Source organism: Orycteropus afer, unplaced genomic scaffold, assembly GCF_000298275.1.
Source record: "Orycteropus afer afer isolate SDZICR_OR568_19922 unplaced genomic scaffold, OryAfe1.0 scaffold00033, whole genome shotgun sequence".
Lineage (NCBI taxonomy): Eukaryota > Metazoa > Chordata > Mammalia > Tubulidentata > Orycteropodidae > Orycteropus > Orycteropus afer.
In genome coordinates, this window is record NW_006921620.1 from 6,801,020 (window position 1) to 6,821,885 (window position 20,866).

General features: G+C 42.2%; 1 protein-coding gene across 1 annotated transcript in view; it reads left to right on the forward strand.

Annotated features, from left to right (window-relative positions):
* SLC44A3 (solute carrier family 44 member 3) overlaps positions 1-20,866 on the forward strand; it is a 110,386-nt gene that overhangs the window by 65,646 nt on the left and 23,874 nt on the right. Inside the window, exons 11-12 of the mRNA XM_007936126.1 lie at positions 8,270-8,426; positions 11,045-11,128. Coding sequence (XP_007934317.1) covers positions 8,270-8,426; positions 11,045-11,128 — 241 coding nt within the window. The remainder of the gene's footprint in view (positions 1-8,269; positions 8,427-11,044; positions 11,129-20,866) is intronic.

Here is a 20,866-nt window from a genome sequence, read left to right on the forward strand (position 1 = left end):
GGAAGAGAGGGAACACTGAAGAAAAAAAAAAGCACTGATCCATGTCACTTTAGTTTTGTGTATTTCACTGTACATAAATTATGTATCAATAAAATGCATTAAAAAAAAGAAAAGAAAAAAAGAATAATCAAGGAAACACACACACATCTAAACCCTTTACCTCTTGTATGTATGTGGAATTCTCCCTTGGGCAATGATAAGACCACAGGCAAGAAGACCATGACCAGGACAATGATAGGGTTGATCTCAGAACAGGAAGTTTACTCCCAATAGAGCTGATCCTCCTCTAGTCTCCCAGACCGAATGAGGAGGTAAGCATGAGTGTTCATGGGGTGAAGCGAGTCCCCCGGTATGATTCACGCTGGCCAGCAGTCACCTCCTGACATACACAGCACTGTGGGTTTTTAATATACTGGCACCATTTGGGAGCCTCCTGCATTAGAGACTGGAGGACCCAGCAAGGGGCTATTTCTCTTGCCATTGAGAACCTCTAAGTGGCTGGAGGGAGCTCTGGTAGCACAGTGGCTAAGGCACTTGACTGCTAACCAGAAGGCTGGCGGTTCAAACCCACTAGCCACTCCTCTGAAGAAAGATGGGGCAATCTACTTCCGTAGTGATACTGCCTCAGAAACCCAAGGAGGGGTCGCTATGAGTCGGGTCCGACTCGATGGCACACAACAACAACAACAACAAGTGGCTGGAGGTGGATGGTGTGTGTTGCTTGCTCCCTAGCAGGAGGGGAGAGGTTAGTTTAACCAAATCGGCATCTGTCTGACTGCAGTGACTTTTACATTATTTTACAATAACTACACAAAACATTTTCAATGAGGGATTTTGATTTGAAACACCTTTTGTTTCAATTTCCACTTAAGCATGTGCATTTATCTCCACATTTTCGACTCCCTCAGAAAATGTAAGAGGTAAAAAGGTATAAACGCACAATGACCTGCTGCGATTGAGTCGATTCCAACTCATAGCAACCCCTATTGGGTTTCCAAGGCTTTAAATTTTTACAGAGAGAGATTGCCTCATCTTCCTCCCATGGAACAGCTGGTGGATTTGAAGCGCTGGCCTTCAATTCCTTACCCACTATGCAGCTAGAAAGCTCTGGTGGCATAGTGCCAAAGGCATTTGACTGCTAATCGGAAGGTTGACAGTTAATCACACCAGCTGCTCTGCAGAAGGAAGATGGAGCAATCTACTTCTATAAAGATTTACCACCTTGGACACCCAATGGAGGTAACTATGAGTCTGAATCAACTCAATAGCAGTGGGTTTGGTTTCATTTTGGCTAAACACACAAGGACAGTGAGAAAAACAGGCAATGGCAGTGGGGAAGAGACATCAACCAAAGGCTGAAAGTAAAGAGAGGATAGGTGAGTGTTGACTCTCAACAGACTGAAAAAGAAACCTGAAAAGACTTCTCTGTATGTGCTGGGTAGGTGTGGGCATGAAAATAACTCTAGTTTTAAGTTAGTTTTTCTAACTGAAGAATTCAAGTATAAAATGTACTTCTGGAGCTTAGTTAGAAGTCTTCCTAGGAGCAGTTAGACCCCCAGGTCCTTCCTTCACACTAGCCAAAGACTGGAGGTTTGCACTCTAGAATTATAAACCTAAGAACATCTGGACTTAGGCTGTCTGGTCTGGCTGGGGCAGGGCTCTGAACTGAAAACAGGAGGTAGGAGGAGTTAAAGTCGAAATACTGACTGGTGAGGACAAGCCCCCACCAATCCACATTCCAATCAGGCTTACATCCTCTAGTAGGAAGTTGGAGGATTTTTCCCTGGAGAAACTGTCTAACCCCAAATAAACAGCTATAGATAGTGCCATATGGGGTCGCCCAGTGAAGTGGCTTGATTCCCTGACTCTTAACCAGACAGTAAATCTCACCAGTCAATAAGCAGTGGCCCTCACACCGAGCTCTCAATTCACTTTTCAGTGCCTCACTCTTAAATATGAACTGTTAGCCAGCAATGATTAAACATTTGGATAAAGTTTCTAGTACAAGAAAGAGATCAAAATGAACAAAACAAAGAAAAGGGATTTAAAGAAAACAGACAATGCAGGCAGCAAAGCTACAAAAAACAAACAAAACTATAGTATCTTCAAAGAGATGAAACAAACACTGCATCCATTAAGTAAGAACCAAAAGAAAAAGAATAGTAAGAGAACAAGAAAAATCTCTTAATTGAAAAATAAGATTGCAGACATCAGTTTTTTATTGAAAGATGGAAAAAGTAAGTTGAAGAACTCTTTTAGAAGACAGAGCAAAAAGGCAAAGAGATAGAAAATGAAAAGTTAGAGGAGAAATCCAGTAGACCCAACATTCGACTAATTTGAGTTCCAGAATTAGAGAACAAAGAAAAAAGATGGAGGAAATTATCAAGGGAAAATTTCCAGGGCTGGAGACTGTGAGTGAAGAGAATATCCCAGAAGCTTCCAGAGGAAAAACAGGTCATATGCAAAGGATCAAGAATCAGAATGGGTCTGACTTTACAACAGTAACTCTGAATCAGGAACCCAGTGGAGCAAGGCTGTTAAAATTCTGAAGAAAGTTGTTTCCAACCTAGAATTCTATACCTATCCATACTATCACTCAAGAGAAAAGGAGAATAAACTTGTGTTCAGGCATGGAAAGTCCCAACAGATTCCTCTCCCATACATCCTTTCTCAGAAAGCATTTTATCTACTGAAACTAATGAATAAACCAAGGAGGAAGATATGAGTTTCAGGAAACGGGGGCTCCAACACAAACAAGAGAAGCAGGGAATTCCCAGGAGAGCAGCTATGCAGCAGGCATAGAACGTAACCAGTCCAGGGTGGAGCAGGAGGTCAGTGGGCTTCAGGAGGGATTTCTCCAGAACAGAAAGTGAAACTGTGACAATACCAGATGTGTTTGTACATGTTGCTCTCAAGTGCTTCACACTTCGGTGAAGCTTTCAGGGAAGCCTGTGGAATAGTAAGCAAAGAAAAAAGTATGAAACAATTATTAGCTTCAGCAAATAATGGAAGATGTACAGGAAAGGAAATATAATTGATGTGCAGTACTCAGATAAATTGTGAATGCTGTGCATATACTAGTAATGTAAGCACTAGGCATTAATTTAACTGAAGACAGCAATATTAGTATATTGGATGGAGGGAAATAGGAAATTGTGTGTGTGAGCAGAAGAGGTGGTTAGGTTGTGCAAGATAATTAAAACTTCCACAGTGGGAAGTTGGTAGATAACATCTAAAGTTAAAAAATCAAGAAATAACACTGAGAGCATGTAATCTAGAAGTGTGGAGGTAAATTGCAGAAGAATCAGCTTAAAATAATGTCTCTCTAGAGAAAGAATTAGGGGTGGGAGAGAAAACTGCTATTTTTTCCTGTTAAGTCTACGACAGGTATCCCCCACTTTCTGAAAGTTTGCTTCCCACCACTTCTCTTTCATGAAAGACCTGTATTAGTACCTGTCTTCCTCAACCAAAAGTAATCTGAAATGTTCAAAGTGGTAATAGCTCCCACGTGGAGCTATTAACCAACTATCCATTAACCAACTATCATCACCAACAGAATGAGTACTCATTTAGAGCAAAGAAGAATGAAGAAAACCAAAGATGGATGGAAACAATTAGTCTAAGGGACTGGTAGACCATAAAATCCTCAGCCTATATGATCATGAGACCAAAAGAACTAGATGGTGCGCGGCTACCATTGTCAACCAATGGGAGGGGAATCAGTGCAAGGGATCCTAGATACAATGGGAGAACAATGTGGAACAAAACTGAAAATCATAAAAAGAAACCAGGTTTGATGATCTGATAGAGCCTGGTGAGACCCCTGAGACTAGGGCCCCTAGTTACCCTTCAGGCCTGGAACTGAACTCACTCCTGTGGCTTCCAGCCAAACAGCAACATTTACATCAGGTAGATACATTCCTTGGAGAAATCATAGGAGAACAGAAGGGCAGTGTTTGCACAGGAAGACAGCTCAGGGGGCAGGAGTGCATAGGAAAGAAGGACATAGGGAAGAGGTAGTAACTATGGGGAGAAAGTGGAAAGAGAGCTGTTCATGGTGGAGAATTGTAGTCAATGTCATGAAACAAAATATGTATGAACTGCTGTATGAAAAACGAATTTGCTCTGTAAACTTTTACCCAAATCACAATAAAAATTAAAACAAACAAACAAAAAAGTAATCTGAAGATTTTCCACTGTTACAAAACAAGGGGAAAAGTGAAACTAGCCTTCAGTGTTTGTTTTGCAGCAAGCCATTAAAGAGACGGTGTGTACACCGAGCAAGGGAGTGAGTGGCGCCACCAAGCTCCTTCCCTACACTCAGTATCAAGCAGCCATAGCTTTGAACTATATCTGTGAACGCTATATGGCAGTGTTAATTTAGGTTTTATGTGTTATTTAGTATGATTTGGTAGATTATTTTGGGGGTCTGGGAACACCCCCAAAAAAATTTCCATATAAATTAATGGTAATTGCATCTTCACTTTATGCCATTTCAACTTAAGAAAGATTTTATAGGAACACTCTACTTCGGATAGCAGGGGAAACCTGTCATACTCTTTGCCTTTTTAATATGTTTCATGTATTATCTTAATATCAACAAACTAATTCAAACTAAAATGCATAGTGATTCATTTTTAGCATTTACCATTCCATTTACTAAAGAGTTCTGCTTTCTTTTTTCACTTTCTGCCAAATTTTGAAACTTCCATGTTTTCCTTATCTGAGGTTCAGAAATCTTAATCCTACCTTCTGGTCTGCATGTAGGGTGAAAATTAAATATAGCCAGATGCATTCGTCTGTGTCATTTACTTTAGCACTAAGATGGCTCAAGAGTCTATACAAACACCATCAGCACCAGAATATGAGCAGCCTGGAGCACTTGCCTTTACAGCCATTTGCTTGAGGAAAGCTCAACTGAGAGCTATAAGGCTGCTATTGAACTCTGATAGGAGGGAGCTTGAGGCATGCTTTCATCATCCTTTTCAAATATACAGAAGGTGGTTTCCAGCTCTTTCTGGATCCACTGAGGAACACATGAGGAAATGGATTCATAGCAGAGCCTAAAAATTTGGATAGGAGACAGAGATGACTTCTCTAACCCTAGTAAGATTTACTGAGGGCAGCTGAACAATCTTGTTCTTTATGATAAAGACGATTCCCATTTTCTGTAGGATTGGAAAGATGAAACTTATAGCCTCCCTGCAACCCGCCCAACCCCATCTTGCAGTAATTTTGCTGAAAGAAATAATAGGAAGGGACGTGGTCTCTGCAGGGACCACACAGTTCACATTCTTTTGGGACCAGCTCTATATTAGAGGCCATCCATCCCATGCAGCTGTTACACGTCCAGGAACCTCAGCACAAAATAAATTTTCCATAGTGATTTTTGTGAGCACTTGTCTGGAGTCCATGACTAGTGCGAATAGTTAACACTCTGTCTGCTAACTGAAAAGTTGGAGGTTTGAATCCACTCAGAGCCACCTCAGAAAAAAGGCTTGGCAATCTACTTCTGAAAAATCCTATGAAACACAGTTCTACTCTGACACACACGGGATCACCCTAAGTCAGAATCAACTTGAAGGCAACCGGTTGGTTGAGTTTGATACAACTGAAGCTCAAACCTGGTCCTAGGACCCTGAAGTTGCTTGTTTGATTTATGCTCTCTGTTGTCCAGTGGACTAGTAGTTACAAAACAGTATTTATAAGCATGCCCCAAAAATGTTATAGGACTCAGGTGGATCAGAACATTAACCCTTTGCTCGTGACTTGAATTTGTCCAGTGACTTGAATTTAAGTTGTGTTCTGGAGCTCTGGCTCAATGGCACTGAGCCAGGCATCTTTAGCACTTCCAAGGAACCCACCAGTTTAAAACAAGGTGTAGACTAGGCTTCCTTGTGCACATGCACATCCTGGAGTCCCCTACGCACTACCACTGCCTGCCACCTCCCACAGAATTATGGTGGATGTAGTCCAAGTCAGAAGGGTCTCAACACAAAGTACAAAATACTCCCTGAAGAGGGGATGACTAAGCCTAACTAGAGGCTCCATCTTCCCCAGCCTCCTAGTAAACTCATCATTAATTTGCCAGTATGCCTACCTAAGGAGTTCTGGTAGCATAGTGCCTAAGGCACTTGACTGCTCACCAGAAGGCTGGCAGTTCAAACCCACCAGCCACTCCTCGGAAGGAAGGTTGGGCAGTCCTACTTCCGTAGTGATACTGCCTCGGAAACCCCAGGAGGGGTCGCTATGAGTCGGGGCCGACTCAACGGCAAACAACAACAACAACATGCCTACCTAACACTGCTGCCATTCCTTAGGCCAATTCTCAAAATATAGTAGTCCAGAGAGAAGCGTTACTTTTTAAGACTCTCCAGGTGTAATCAGATCCTCCTCCTGAAGGCAGGTTTTGCTGATTGTGAGGGAGATAGAGCCAAAGGCACTACTGGCCACATAACTGAGGGAAAAGGATGACAGGAAAGCTCAGCTGTGGACCTCCTAGAACTTCTGCATCTTCTTCCAGCCAAACCCTGGAGAGACTGGGGTCATAACCAGGATGTTATGGACCTGGAAAGCTGAGATAGTACCGATAAGCCTTTGAAATGGTTAATCCTGTTACAGTGAAACCGACTCAGAAAGCTGAAGCCTGACCCCAGATTTCAGTACCTGCAGGACCAGACCCCAAGGCACCATTCACAGTGGCCTGTGAATCATTTGATTCCCCACCAGATGGAAAGCAGGTGTTGTCCTCTTCTCTCTGCATCCCCTCTTGTGCACCATAATAAGTTCTAAGGCACATAAATCTCTTAAATGGGAAAGTAAACATTCTTCTTAAAAAAAAAGGGGGGTGGGGGGAATGAGAAAAGGGAAAAAACGTATCAGATTTTCCTGGCCTACCCTACTCTTCTAGTTTATCAGATCAAAATGAATTCATATCAGCAATAGCTTCCCTGGTATTTCCTATTTTAAATAATGTTGAGCTGAAACACACCACGCTTTTTGCAGGACAACTGGGCGGCAGTTATTCTGTTCCCAATATTACTTTCATGTTCTCTTTTTCTTCCTGGATGATTTAACTAACAGCAAAATACAGCCGTTGCCAACTCTTGAAACATTTCTGGCTGCATTCCTTTTTCTCCCTCAACCTAGGCTCGTGTCAAAACCTTAATTCATAGTGACTTATTAGCAACCAGAGCAAGTTGTAGAATAATCCATTATGAAGAAACCAAGCTTTACTTGGAATCAGTGAAGTTGCTTCTGAGAAAAGGGCCTCCTTCTCTTGAAGTGGCATCAGCAGGGATTGAGCCCGCTGTCCGTGGAGGCGCTGCCTCAGCTCTCCCTCCTTTGTTTTACCTGCTGCATTTGGGACACGGTGAAGGCTGGGCCCATTCTGTTCTTTCTCACTTTCTTCCTTGCCTGTGGAACTATCTTGCACATTCTTGGGAGCTGTGTCATGACAAGTCCGTAAATGATTCACATCACAGTGACCTTTAAAGAGCAGAGCAGAAATCAGCTGGATTTCGGACGCCTTGAGCACAGCGGAAGCCAGCATCCGGGGCTTTCTGTCCCTGCGCCTTAAGCTGGAGCTCATTCCCATCTCTGGGGGCCGAGCCTGAGCTTGCAGTTTCGTGATAACTTTTAATTGCAAAGTTAGTGTATCAATTAAACCTTACAGATTATTATGTAATTAAACTTCTGAAAAATGAAAATGAGATCGCTAGGTAACAGAAAGGCTTAATGGAAGAGGTAGGAGTTATGAAGAGGGAAATTTATTTAACTCATCAGAAGTCTTTTTTCTTTCTTTTCTTTCTCTTTCCTTTCTTCCTTTTCTTTTCTTTCTTCCTTTTCTCTTCTTTCTGTCTTTCTTTTCTTTTCTTTCTTTCTTTCCAGCTTGAGTACCACCAAAAGGAATTGAACTAGTTCAAAAAATAATTTAATGTTACTTGTAGGGCTCTGGTAGCATAGTGCCTAAGCACTTGACTGTTAACCAGAAGGCTGGTGGTTCAAACCCACCAGCCACTCCTCGGAAGGAAGGTTGGGCAATCTGCTTCCCTAATGATACCACCTCGGAAAACCAAGGAGGGGTCGCGATGAGTTGGGTCCCACTCACCGGCAGTGTGTACCATGGATTATAAAAATGTTCCAAATGCTTATGACATTACTGCTTTATGAATTTTTGCCATTGTTGATGAGCTGAACTAGAGAGAAGATGTTTACCTGCTTTTTAAAATAGTGTTTTTTAAATGCTTTCTTTTTTCCCTATTCTCAGAAATAAAAATGACCCTCCCGTTCATCCGATCCTTTCGTCTCTCTCAGTTCTTTGTTGCTACCATCAAGGAACAGTCATAAAAGGCTCATTTTTAATCACTGTGGTGAGGATTCCAAGAACCATTCTCGTTTATGTTTATAACATTCTGAAAGAGAAGGTAAGGCAACACCCAGTATGGCATGGTTGATGTTTGTTGCAGGAAAATTAATTACTGGAAAACTACAAGTGGGCCCCGGGGCAGAAACATAGTCTGTGACACTGCCATCAAGTAGGCTCCTGTGTTCTTCGTGACCGCCCCCCCAACCGCTGCTCCAACAAACCTTTTCCCAGTCTAGGTGTCTTCTGTTTTCATTTGTTGGGTTTTCTCCAATGTGGTGGAGATGGGTGTCAGGGAGACACCTAGGAGTAGTTCTGAGTTTGTTGGGTTTCCTTCTTATTTAAATGCTGAACAAATGGAATGAATTCTTAAGAAAAACTTTCAACAAGTTTTGGTGGGCATTTATCATGCTTTTAAAAATAATAAGAAGAAAATACACTAACACATAAGGAGTAGTATTTGTTTCTCTTTTAATGCAAAAATATCCCCCCTTTTGTTTCCTAGAGGGTGCTAAGGTTACTGGTGTGTGGGAGGAAGGGAAGGTGGGAGAGAGGGTGAATGAGTGAGTGTGTGTGTGTGTGTGTGTGTGTGTGAAAAAGAGAAAGCGAAAAAAAAAATGTGTGGGTCCGATCTTCAGCATGCTTGAGAAAAATGGGCAAGCTGACCCAAATCTCAGCTCAAAAGACAGAAAACTGTAGGGCTTTTGTGCCTGAGATTTTTTCTCCTCCCTGGTTTTTATTTCCATGGACATTTGCTTATGAATGCCAGTGGAAACCAGAACACCAGGAAAACAGCTGTTCTCATGGTATTTCTGGCCTGCCAAACAAGGGAAGTTTGGATTCTTCCCAACCCTGCCGTTCTCACACAATGTTCATCTCTCCCCCATCCCCAGGGTGACTTGGTCAGAGTTTCAAAACTTACCTGATTCCAGCCTTTTGTGTATAGCTGTGTGTCCTCAGTCAATTGGGGAGATTTTGCACTTGGGCTCATAGTTATTATATTGTAGGATTGTTTTTGTTTGCCCTTTTAAGCAGAAATCTGAATTGTTGATATTTTTAAATGCATAATGATGATATAAGAGTTCTAGATTAGTCAGGAACAATTGATTGAATTTCACCATAAATTATTTGGCTTCTTAGCTCAAACTGCATGCTCAGTAGTTGCCCCTCATCATAGAATATACTCCTGTATTTCTGTTAAATTCACACAGAGCTACATTTTGGTGACTGCCTTTTCTCTTGAAAAGGCATTTCCACATCGGGGTCAAATCTGGCTGACTTCTGGCTCCTGCATTTTTAAGTTGATCCTTCAATGTTAGGAAACTTGGAGAAGGATTCCTTGAAGATGAGAACAGCTTTTTATTTCAAATATAGTCACGTATATGTACATTAGTAATAGATAATCATAAATTAATAGGCAACAGGGAAGCTTGCCGTCCCTCCTACAGTTAAACATCTTAAGCTCTTTCGGGGAAACGGCCTTCCATAAATCTCAAAAAGGAGTCGATAAAAGACCCAAGGTTTCTGACTGCGGTTTAAAAGGGTATTTTCACTCCCAAGATCTCATAAGGACCAAGGGGCCAAACTCCTTTTTAGTGATATCACTGTCCTTTCTTAGGCTAAAAAACAACTTGGCTTCCTCAGTAGCCTTACAGCCCAGTACTGTGTCTACAACTTAAATATTTCACGCAGCCACTGCTTGATCTTTAGTACTTAAATAGGCTCATTCACGACCGCAGCCCGCTGAAAAGTATCCAGATCGGGTTTCATCCAATTGAATTAACATTGGGACAAGAAAATGTCCATATAAGGCTGGGTTATTCCTGGGGTCCTCATAGAAGACTATTTCAGGACTGTTTTCAAGGATTTTTTTCCCCCACTGTGCAGTGGGTAGGACATGTTCAGTCACCCTCCTCCAAGAGTTTTATTTAACCGTTTACTCTTGAAAACCCGACAGTGGGTTCAAACATAGCTCAGGACCAGGCAGTGTTGTGTTCTGTGGTACATAGGGTCTCTATGACTCAGAACCAACTAGACAGCACCTAACAACAACTTTCACTCCTGAGAGATGCACAGATTCAAATTATATTTACAAGGACTAGTTCATCCCCTGAAATTTAGCCCTGAAAGTCTCACTATAGGATTTATTTCCCAAAGAGTTAAACTTGACTCTTCTTTTATGTGTCCACGTAACTAGTATCTACAGTGCATTACTTTATCTTAGTATCTCTGGGTTGCAGATTTTTCTTGAATGTAAACTTTGGCTTCAAAAATTAATGTTTACCGTTTAAGACGCTTAGAGGCGAATGAAAGGAGAGAGAGAAGCATTTTACTAGAACCAAAAGGCTTAGTTTTCCTTTGTCAGTGATTATAGACCAACTGGGTTTTCTTTTTGCTGAGGTTAACGACAACCATACCGGCTAAGGCCACAAGAGAGAAACTTTGTTCATCAATACAATAGTAATAATACTGATAACAATAATTATTACTAATATTCTTAGTAATATTATTAAGTACAGACTAGAACTTCTCTCATACTGAACGAGAATTGCTGCAGTGTTTCCCAGGGGAATAAGTTTCCAAGCAGAGACAGGGTGTCCCCTCAGAAGCTGCTCACTTGCCCTCTCTGCCTGTGTTGGTTTTGACTCTGTCCCTTTGGTTCTGACCCTGATCCCACAGCGTAATGCATGGTCAACGTGTGTATTCAGGTGCTGCTTCTGCTGTTTCTGGTGTCTTGACAATTGCCTGCGCCATCTCAACCAGGTATGTCTCCCATCGTGTGTCTCAGGAATGAACAGAGGGGGGATTGGCACATTTTTTCTGTGAAGTCGGTTCCAACCCATAATGATCCCTCCTTGGGTTTTCAAGGCGGTATCTCTACGGAAGTAGATTGCCCAGTCTTCCTTGCAAGGAGTGGCTGGTGGGTTTGAACTCCCAGTCTTCTGGTTAGCAGTCAAGTGTCTTTGGCACTACGCCACCAGAGCTCCCTGTAAAGAGCTAGATTGTGTAAATGTTTTAGGCTTTGTGGGCCACAAAGTCTCTGTCTCTAAACTATTCAACTCTGCTGTTGTAGAGAGAAAGTAGTGACAGATAAAATGCAAATGAATAGGCGTGGCTGTGTTCCAATAAAACTTTATTTATTTATGGACACTAAAATTTGAATTTTATATAATTTTCATGTGTCAAGTAATATTCTTCTTCTTTTAATTTTTTAAAGCCACTTTATCGCTATGAGTCAGGGCCGACTTGATGGCACATAGCAACAACAACAACTTTAAAATGTAAAAATCAGTCTAAGCTCAAGGTCAGAAGAAAGCAAGGGGGCCTGCTGGATTGGCCCCTGGTCTGTGGTTTACAGACCCATGCCATAGAACCTTAGATCATTAAAGACATACTTCAAATTCTGAAAAAAACTGCATGTTTCTTTTAAGAAATAAAAAGGGGCAGGAAGGCATAACAACCCTATCATAATAAATATATATCAACTGAAAGCCAATTTTCAATGTCTTCTCTGAGAACTATAATTTTCCTGAAATAAGAGAATCACCTCCCTAATTTTTTATATATTTTACCAGCCTTTCACTTTCAAGCTATAAATAGTCCTTATAAAAATCAGAAAAATTACATACTGCAATTGTTTGGATTTCAAATTTTTTTTTCTTTCCTGAGTGTTTCAAGTTGATGGAAGTTTAAATATATGTTCTGTTCTTCTGTAGATAATTTAAGAAATGTTAATAGCCTTTAGTCGAATTTACACAAAATAGTATTGTTGTAAGTCAGCAGGCTGTTTTAAAATTTTTGACGTCCACATAAATTTCTCTGCAAAAATTGCTTCTTATTATTGCCCCTATTCTGAAGAAATGTACTGTTAGAAGTAAAGGGGCCGATTAAACTATCCTTGTTTAATGTCTTGTAAGTGGTATTTAGAATATCTTTTATTATTCAGGGAAAAGTGTAGCCTTCTTATATAGTAAGGCACTATTTATAAGGCTCTTCTTGAAAGAATTAAGAATCTTGCAATGCATTTTAGAGTGTGTTACATTTTCATTTGGATTGCTACAAGATATAAAATACACGATGGTGGTTTGGTGGTAGAATTCTCACCTTCCACGCAGTGGACCCGGGCTCAGTTCCTGACTGATGAATCTCAAGCACAACCACCACCCATTGGTCAGTGGAGGTTTCCATGTTGCCATGATGCTGGACAGGTTTCAGAGGAGCTTCAGATTAAGACAGACTGTAAAGACAGACCTGACAATCTACTTCTGAAAATCAGTTGGTGAAAACCCTGTGCATCACAACAGTCCGGTCCTCAACCAACACAGCTGATCTTAGAGATGGTACAGGAAAGGGCGGTGTTTTGCTCCACTGTGAATGGGGTCACCGTGAGTTGAGGACTGAGTTGACAGCAACTAACAACAACAAAATACCATAGCACCTTTCAGAACGGTGGGCCATATACCAAGTCAAGCTAAACCTATGAATACTCCCATTGTGGTATAATATGCCATGCTTTTCTCTTCCTAGAACTGTATGCATGTATCCATACTCTACCTTATTCCACAGAGATTTTCAGATGCATTCCAACAATGTAATTACTATGAGAAAATATAAATACATGAAAAATCAAGGCTAAGAAAACATATAGGTAGCCTAGAAATACAGAAGCAATGGGAACTACTAATACAGAGATGTCTGCCATGTAGTCCTTTCGGGGCCCTAAGATTTATTTGCCATCACCTTTCACTACGTTATGTAAATTCAGGTTCTTTCCTTGTCCCTCTTTCACTTACGATTTTCAAATTGCTTTGTGGAAGCCAAGGGTCTCCTTGTGGATACCACAGAGACCACCACTTTAGGAAGGGAGAGAAATGGGTAAGGGGAAGGAAGGAAGGGCTCTGACTCCGTACTACCCCAACCCCACATTACCTTTCCCATAGAGTAGCTGCACTGGTTTAGGTGTGGGTTTCCACTGAGGATTTCACTTGAAGGCAGGCCTCTGCTGCTAGAACGCATTTGAAAACCACTGTTTCTTATCATTTTCACATTTGCTTTCTCTGCCTTGTTATCTTAAGGGACATGTGTCCTACCTTCTGAAATTCTGCCCTCTTAAACAATCTGTGCTGGGCTACTAACCAGATGGTTGGCAGTTTGAATCCAGTGCAGAGGAAAGTCCTGATGATGTACTTCCGTAAGATTATAGCCATTGAAAACCCTGTGGAGCTCAGTTCTACTCTGATGCCCGTGGGTCACCAAAGTTGGAATTAATTCAACAGCAGTGTGTACATTAACCCTTTTCCCTTGGGAGTTCAAAATGTTTCCAAGATCATAAGTCATGTTAATATTAACTGCACTATAATTACCATTGTAAAAGTGATGCATCCTTACAACAGATATACAGTGGGAGTCATTGTCTCTGAATCACAAAAAGCTATGGTAGCCCTGATCTAACACCCACAGTGAATCAGTAGTTCAAACAGGAATCAGTCTCTTAGATTACAGTCATGGTGCCTATGTACTAGGCCTTGCCTTAAACCAGCTGTTCTAGCATTTTACCTTGGGGTAACTCCTACAGAACTAGGCAATCCTAGCTGACATAGGTACCACTGATAGGCCTAAGATTTAGTAGAATGAGAAAAAATGTAAGACAAAGAATTGTGTGGGTGTTGATGTGGAAACAAGGTCCCCCCCTCTGGTCTAAACTGAATAATGAAAAGCAGAGTGGGGAAAAAAAAAAAAAGATTTTTTTAAGAATAAAGTTGGTTATTGTATAAGGGTGATCAAATCTTTTCTCCATCTTGTTTGGCAAATGGACAAGGGAAATGAACTTAAATGAGTGAGAAAAGGAATTTAGATTTGCCTTTTGAAAAAATGTCCTGGCATTGGAATGAATTATTAGAAGATTAGAAGTTTTGCCATCTTCAGCTCTGGAAATCAGATTTCAAAGAGCTGAGGACTATTTTATTTTCCTCGATTTATGGAATAGGAGTTGGAAATGCAAAAAGAGAATGTTACCCATTTGTTACCGTCAAAACCCAGATGCTCTTCTTTATTTAACATCAAGGAGCTGTGGTGTTTTACCATTGCTTTTTGAAAGCCTAATCTGTCTTCACTGAGTCCTGGAGGGAGGCAGGTGGCAGTTGCTCCATTTCATAGACACCCAGCCTGAGGCTGCACATGATTCACCAACACAGTGGGGGATGCATCCCCCAATCGCATCATTTCTCATTACTCATCTCTCTCCACCATGAATGCCAGATGTGTGCATCCTGAACAAACTGGATGTGTACACGTCACACATTCATTCATCCAACAGCTATTTGTTTCTTGTTTATTGCATTTGTATGATTTGTGTGTTGAACTTGGGTATTATGGGGAGGGGGCCTGGTGATACAGAGGAAGTGTAAAGCACAGGCCCGTTCTTCAAGGAACTCGTGACAAATGAGTGAAGGTCAAAGACAAAGCAGTGACATCACATGACCTTATATGACAGATTGGAACTGCCCCATAGGACTGTATTGGTACTCAGCAACTGACCAAATGGTCAACGGTTTGAACCCACCAACTGCCCTGTGGGAGAAAAGACCTGGTGATCAGTCCCATAAAGATTACAGCCTAGAAAATCCTATGGGACAGCTGTACTCTGTGATGTGAGGTCCCGCTGTGAGTTGGAATCGACTCACTGGCACAACAACAGCAATCTTTACAGAAGCAGGTCACCAGGTCTTTCTCCCATGGAGCTGCAGGGTGTTTTCAAACCATCAACCTATTAGTTAGCAGCTAAACACTTTAAAGCTTACAACATGTGTTACACAACAATCAAAACTGATGTTTCACTAGTGTCCTATGGACTCCAATGCATTATTCTGTTAAGAAGCCTGGCTCCCAGACCATGCCTGGTAGCACTACCAAGCTGTGAACGTGCTCATGCAGAGTTGGGGGTTTTGCACGCTGGAGAGAGAATATCGGTATGTTGCTTGAGTCAGCTGTGTTCTGTGGCATTTTACTTCTGTGGATTATTTGCTTTTGATTAATTCGTTGTTTTCTTTATCTTTGTGAGTACTGCTTCCTTCTTCAATCCTTTGTTGTCCAGGAGAAATTAGGAGTGGGTGTAAGAGGTGAGCTGTAAACTGAGGTTAGAAAGTCTGAGAGCCACCATTTCTACTGAAGTCTCGTGGGAGGAGCTCCTCGATAAAGGCAACTGGTTAGGTAGAACAGTGGTTCAAGTCTAGCTTTGGCCACTTCCTTCTTTGTGTAACTTGGGTAAGTCACTTAACCTTACTGTTGTCGGTAGGTGTCATTAGAGTCAGTTCCTACTCATAGTGACCCCTCCTTGGGTTTCCGAGGCAATATCACTATGGAAGTAGATTGCCCAATCTTCCTTCCGAGGAGTGGCTGGTGGGTTTCAACCACTAGCCTTCTGGTTAGCAGTCAAATGCCTTAGGCACTACGCCACTAGAGCTCCCTATGCCTTGTTGTTGTTGTTGTTGTTTGCCGTCGAGTCGGCCCCGACTCATAGCGACCCCTCCTTGGGTTTCCGAGGCAGTATCACTACGGAAGTAGGATTGCCCAACCTTCCTTCCGAGGAGTGGCTGGTGGGTTTGAACCGCCAGCCTTCTGGTTAGCAGTCAAGTGCTTTAGCCACTATGCTACCAGAGCTCCTAGGTATAACAAAATGAAACACTGCCTGGTCCTTACTGAGCAGAGATTGAGCTAAATGAGTCCTGGGGTCCTTGTGTGGCTTTCTGACCCTTGGTGTGGTGCCCAGCCTGGAACTTGGGCATATTCCATTTTTACTATGAGGTGTTTTGTGTGGGACATGGGGAGAATGGAAAAATGGGAAGTATTTGTTTTCCTGTCATGTTCTAAGATGGCAGGGTCATTTTTCTTATTATACTTCTTATCCATGGCAAGCATTTACTCTAAAATCACAAAGGTCAGTGATGTTTTATGTTGTTCCCTCCTGAGCTTTCAGAATCTTGTAGCATGGCCTGAGACTCTGAGTCAACAAAGCCATCCATCTCTATCCAGCTACAGCGATTCTCTGAATAGTGTGGTTATGTAGTGACAAAACCAAAATGCATATAATAGCTGGTGACACTCTCTCTGAGATTCTGGGGAAATGCAGTCACCTTGCTCATTCTCAACAGTGGAAGAGTCTCTTGTAATGTCTAACAGCCTTCACGTCTCATTTCTGCCTTCAGTGACAAGACAGGATAGCTGGGTGGTGTAAACTGTTAACCCACTTGGCTGCTAACTGAAAGGTTGGAGGGTTGAGTCTACCCAGAGGTGTCTCAGAAGAAAGGCCTGGCTGTCTACTTCCAAAAGCTCAGGCACTGAGAACCCTATGAGCACAGTTCTATTCTGACACACACGGGGTCTCCGTGAGTCAGACCCAACTCAATGACAGCAAGTTCTGGGGGCCTGATGAATCTCTGCTCTATCTCATAGTCAGCGACTTGAAGAAAGGACAAGATGGATTTGACCTACCTTTATGTGGTCCATAAAGTCTGCAGCATTGTTTACTTTGGCATCTGCCTAGGTAGGAGATGCTATGCAAAAGCATGAGTTACTGTCTCTTGACATTTGATCATAATGCCAGTGGCTTCCTGGCTTCCTGATCAGCAAATATATGAGTCAGAAAGGCCTGGATAATCATATCGAGTCCAGTACTGAGAACAAAATTGTTGCTACTTGGAAAACAGGCACATTTACCCCCTCTCACCTTAGAGCCCCTATTACCTCCTCACCCCACACTGCCTGCCAATGACTTTTTTTTTTTTTTTTAGTGAATATAATGTCAGTCTCTGTCTTCTAAACGTTTGTGGCAAATTTAACTTTGTAATATCTCAAAGTCTTCTAATTCTCCCTCTTCTTGCAGCTAGCTCTGTTTCAATGATTCTCTTTCTTGTAATCCATCAATAGCAAAGGCGTTCCATGACTTTTGCATGTCAGGTTTCGGTTCATCCCGAGCCAACTGGCAGATCTTCAGTAACTCTCTTTCCCCAGAGCAGCTTCTCAGGGGGGAGAGGAAAAAAATTAATGATATTGTGTGATTTCTTTAACTAGATTATGGAAATAAGGTAAAGGTTGTTAAGAGGACACAGTTCTTTCAAGACTGACATTGCCATGATAGGGAGCCTCATCACAGTGCATCTAGGCTGCCATTCTTTCAAGATGGCAATGGTTCTGACTCCTGCCACCTTCGCCAACCTGGTTACAGCTATTCTGGGATAGCCAGCTGATGGGGAGAGCTCTGAAGTGCTCCTCCACATGTGCATGTTTTAAAAAGAAATTCACATTTGTGTCAATATGATATTTTGCATTAGGGCTCATTTATAGACAGTGGTAATCCCCTACAACCCAGCTGTTTTATGGCAAATGCTACTACCCTGGCTTTAGATAGAAAGGAATTAAGACACCTATTTGTTAGAGGCCCCAGACTGTCTGGAAGAAAAACAAACTGTGTCCTCGTATTTCCTGGTACATGTCTCAGAAGCTGCTGGGCTTAGGGCTGTGGCTTTATGTGGCTTCCTCGGGAGCAGTCTCTCTGGAGCCTGGTTCCCACCTGCTGTGGGTGTGTCTCACAGGCGACAGGGCTCAGGAGGGTGAGGCCTTAAAGCCTTCTTTTCCACGTGGGCCTTAGCATCCTCTCCGTCCTTCAGAGTAAAGGCCCAGTGAATAACCACCATCTTCTATTGGATTCTGAAGTCCTTCCTGACTTGAAATTCTTCTACTTTCTGGGAAGGGCAATTAATGTTTGTTGACAGAAGAGAAGGAAAAGCTATGTAAGGGGCACTTAGCCAATCAGGAAACCCTCTTTGGAGACAACTGAATGTTAAGCATGAATTACTTTGACTTCCTCTGAGGTGTGCCTCTCCAGAAAACAGGAATTTAAAAAAAGAAAAAAAGTTGCTCTCAGGATAATTCCAACTCATGGCGACCACACATGTATCAGAGTAGAACTGTGCTCCATAGGTTTTCAATGACTTTTTTTTTTTTTTTTAAAGAAATATATTGCAAGGCTTTTCTTTAAAGGTGTCTCTGGGTGGACTCAAAACTCCAAACTTTCAGTTAGCAGCTGAGTTTGGTATCTGCTTGCTTTGCCCAAGGACTATGAAGATAAGAATTTTCATCATTTATTGAGCACTTGGGAGCTCTGGTGGCATAATGCCTAAGGCATTTGACTGCTAACCAGAAGGCTGGCGGAAGGTTGGGCAATCTACTTTCTTAGAGATACCACCTCAGAAACCCAAGGAGGGGTCGCTGTGAGTTGAATCGACTTGACAGCAGTGAGTGTGTTTTTTTTTTTTTTTGTATTGAGCACTTACTTTGTGCCAGGCACTGTGCTAAGGACTTTAAATGTATTAACCATCTTTATCCTCACAAATAATCCTGTGATGGAGGTACTATTTTTGTCATTTTTTCTTTAATGTATGAGGACCGTTTCAGAGAGGTTAAGTAGTAACCTTCCCTGGGTTAGATTGATGGAGTTTTGTGGTTTGGGAGCCCCAATAAATTATTACCCTCTTCCTTGTCCAAGTCCTGAACCAATTAAGAGACACAAGAGCAAAGCAGATGAAGATTAAAAACACCACCTTAAATAATCAACTAGTTGGAAAATGTGCCCTAGGAATAGCTGTAGGCAACTGGCCTTGTTCATGGTTCACCTTTGAATCAAAGAGACACTCTGTCACAGCCAACAATGTAGGCCTTCCCTTGGAGCTCTCCTGTAAACTCCCAGCTGAGAAGGTGTGTTCTTGGTGACAGGTGGATCCCAAAAGAGACTGAGAAAGGAGCTGAGCCCCCCTCCCATCATGCTTTGCTCCTTCCTCCAAACTCACTCAGTCCCTTAACTCAACCTCCTCCCCTGGGAATGAATGAGAGGTCTTAACCTAAAGGAGGTCCCTGGCCATGGCACTACAAAATCGAGAGAATCAAGATCACCCCACACTAGGACTCAAACCCAGGTTTTTACCAGTCCACTAGGCCACTCCTTCCACAGCTACAGTAGGAACTCAGAACTGCAGAATGTTAGAGCTCATGGGACAAATGGTAAGATGAGATTTTACTGCAGAATCTGGGGTCCAGTGACATTGAAGGCCTCAACCGTGGTTACTCAGTGGGCAGAGACTGAGGTCCTGTTCTCCTGGCTCTGATTCCTCTCTTCTCTGTCACATTTCTTCCCTTCCCCTGCCCTTGCCCTTGCCCTTCAGAGCTTCACTAAGACACTGGGAACAGACAGACACAACACATTGTGCAGTATGTCAGCATGAGCTGCCCTGTGTTATCTTTTGAGCAGAGTAGCTGTCCCCTCTCCTTTAGGCAACATGGACAATAGCCCACGCTTGTAGGTGCATCAGGGTGAGGACATTTGAGACCTGGAAAAGTCGGTGTCTCGCTTCTTATTAATGATAACAAGGCCTGAGCTCCCTTCACCAAACCTCTTACAGTCTCCTCATAGCTCAGCCCTCCCCGTCTTCCAGAAGATAGTTGCCCACATCTTATAATAACTCCCTCTTCCTCACTTCTTCCCCCATCTTGGATCTGGGTCCATGTATCCATTTTTCCCAGGTGTGTACTTGTATAGCAAAAAAGACAGACTTTGAAGTAAACAAATCTGAGTTTGAATCATAGCTCCTTCACTTACTGTGTGACCCTGATCAGGTTTCTCTGCCACTCTTAGTCTCAGTTTCCCACATGTAAAGCAAAATTCATAATACCTACCTCACCAGGGTTTCAGAAGGTTAGTGAGCTGAAGCATGTAAGCATCCCAGCATGGTATCTGGCTCCTAGTACATGCTCCACAAATGCCAGTTTATTTTTTGGAGTTGTGGAAAGTTTAGTTACTTCAGTTTATTCATTCATTCAACAAATATTGGAAGTCAATTTGTGCCAGACAAATTGGGTATAACAATGCTTATCTCCCAGGATTGTTATAAATAATTAAGGAGATAATATTTGCAAAGCTTTTATTCTATGCCTGGCATACAGGTTACTTACTGAATAAATAGAAGATATTATCATTATTATCAACCCATTAAATGTGTGAGCTCCTCTATATCCTATGGCGCTTAAATTTGTGCTGAGTTCATGGCGCTAGTCATTACATTTTCTCAGGGAAATATCAACACCCATCCATAAGGAACCTCTCTTCAAACTACACCTTTATCTTTCTCCCCCTCCCCACCCCCAGCTATTACCACTACACTAGTCACTCCTTGGGGGAGTTGACTTACTAAGAGCTGTCCTTCCAGTCCATGCAGTCCAGAAAAATGCCTGACTTTCCTTCCAGGTGAAGGGGGATGGTGAGGGAAGTCCAGTACTTGAATCCAAACCTGTAACCAGGAGACAGAAATGACTGTGACCTGACAGTTGAGGAAATGTTCCATGCAGCACAGCATATCCGTTCACGGAGAGTACACCTCTAACCCCTTCTGTCCTGCATTTGGCATTCATTTTTTTTTTTTTTCTCTGTCACGCCTGTTCTCCAGCACTACC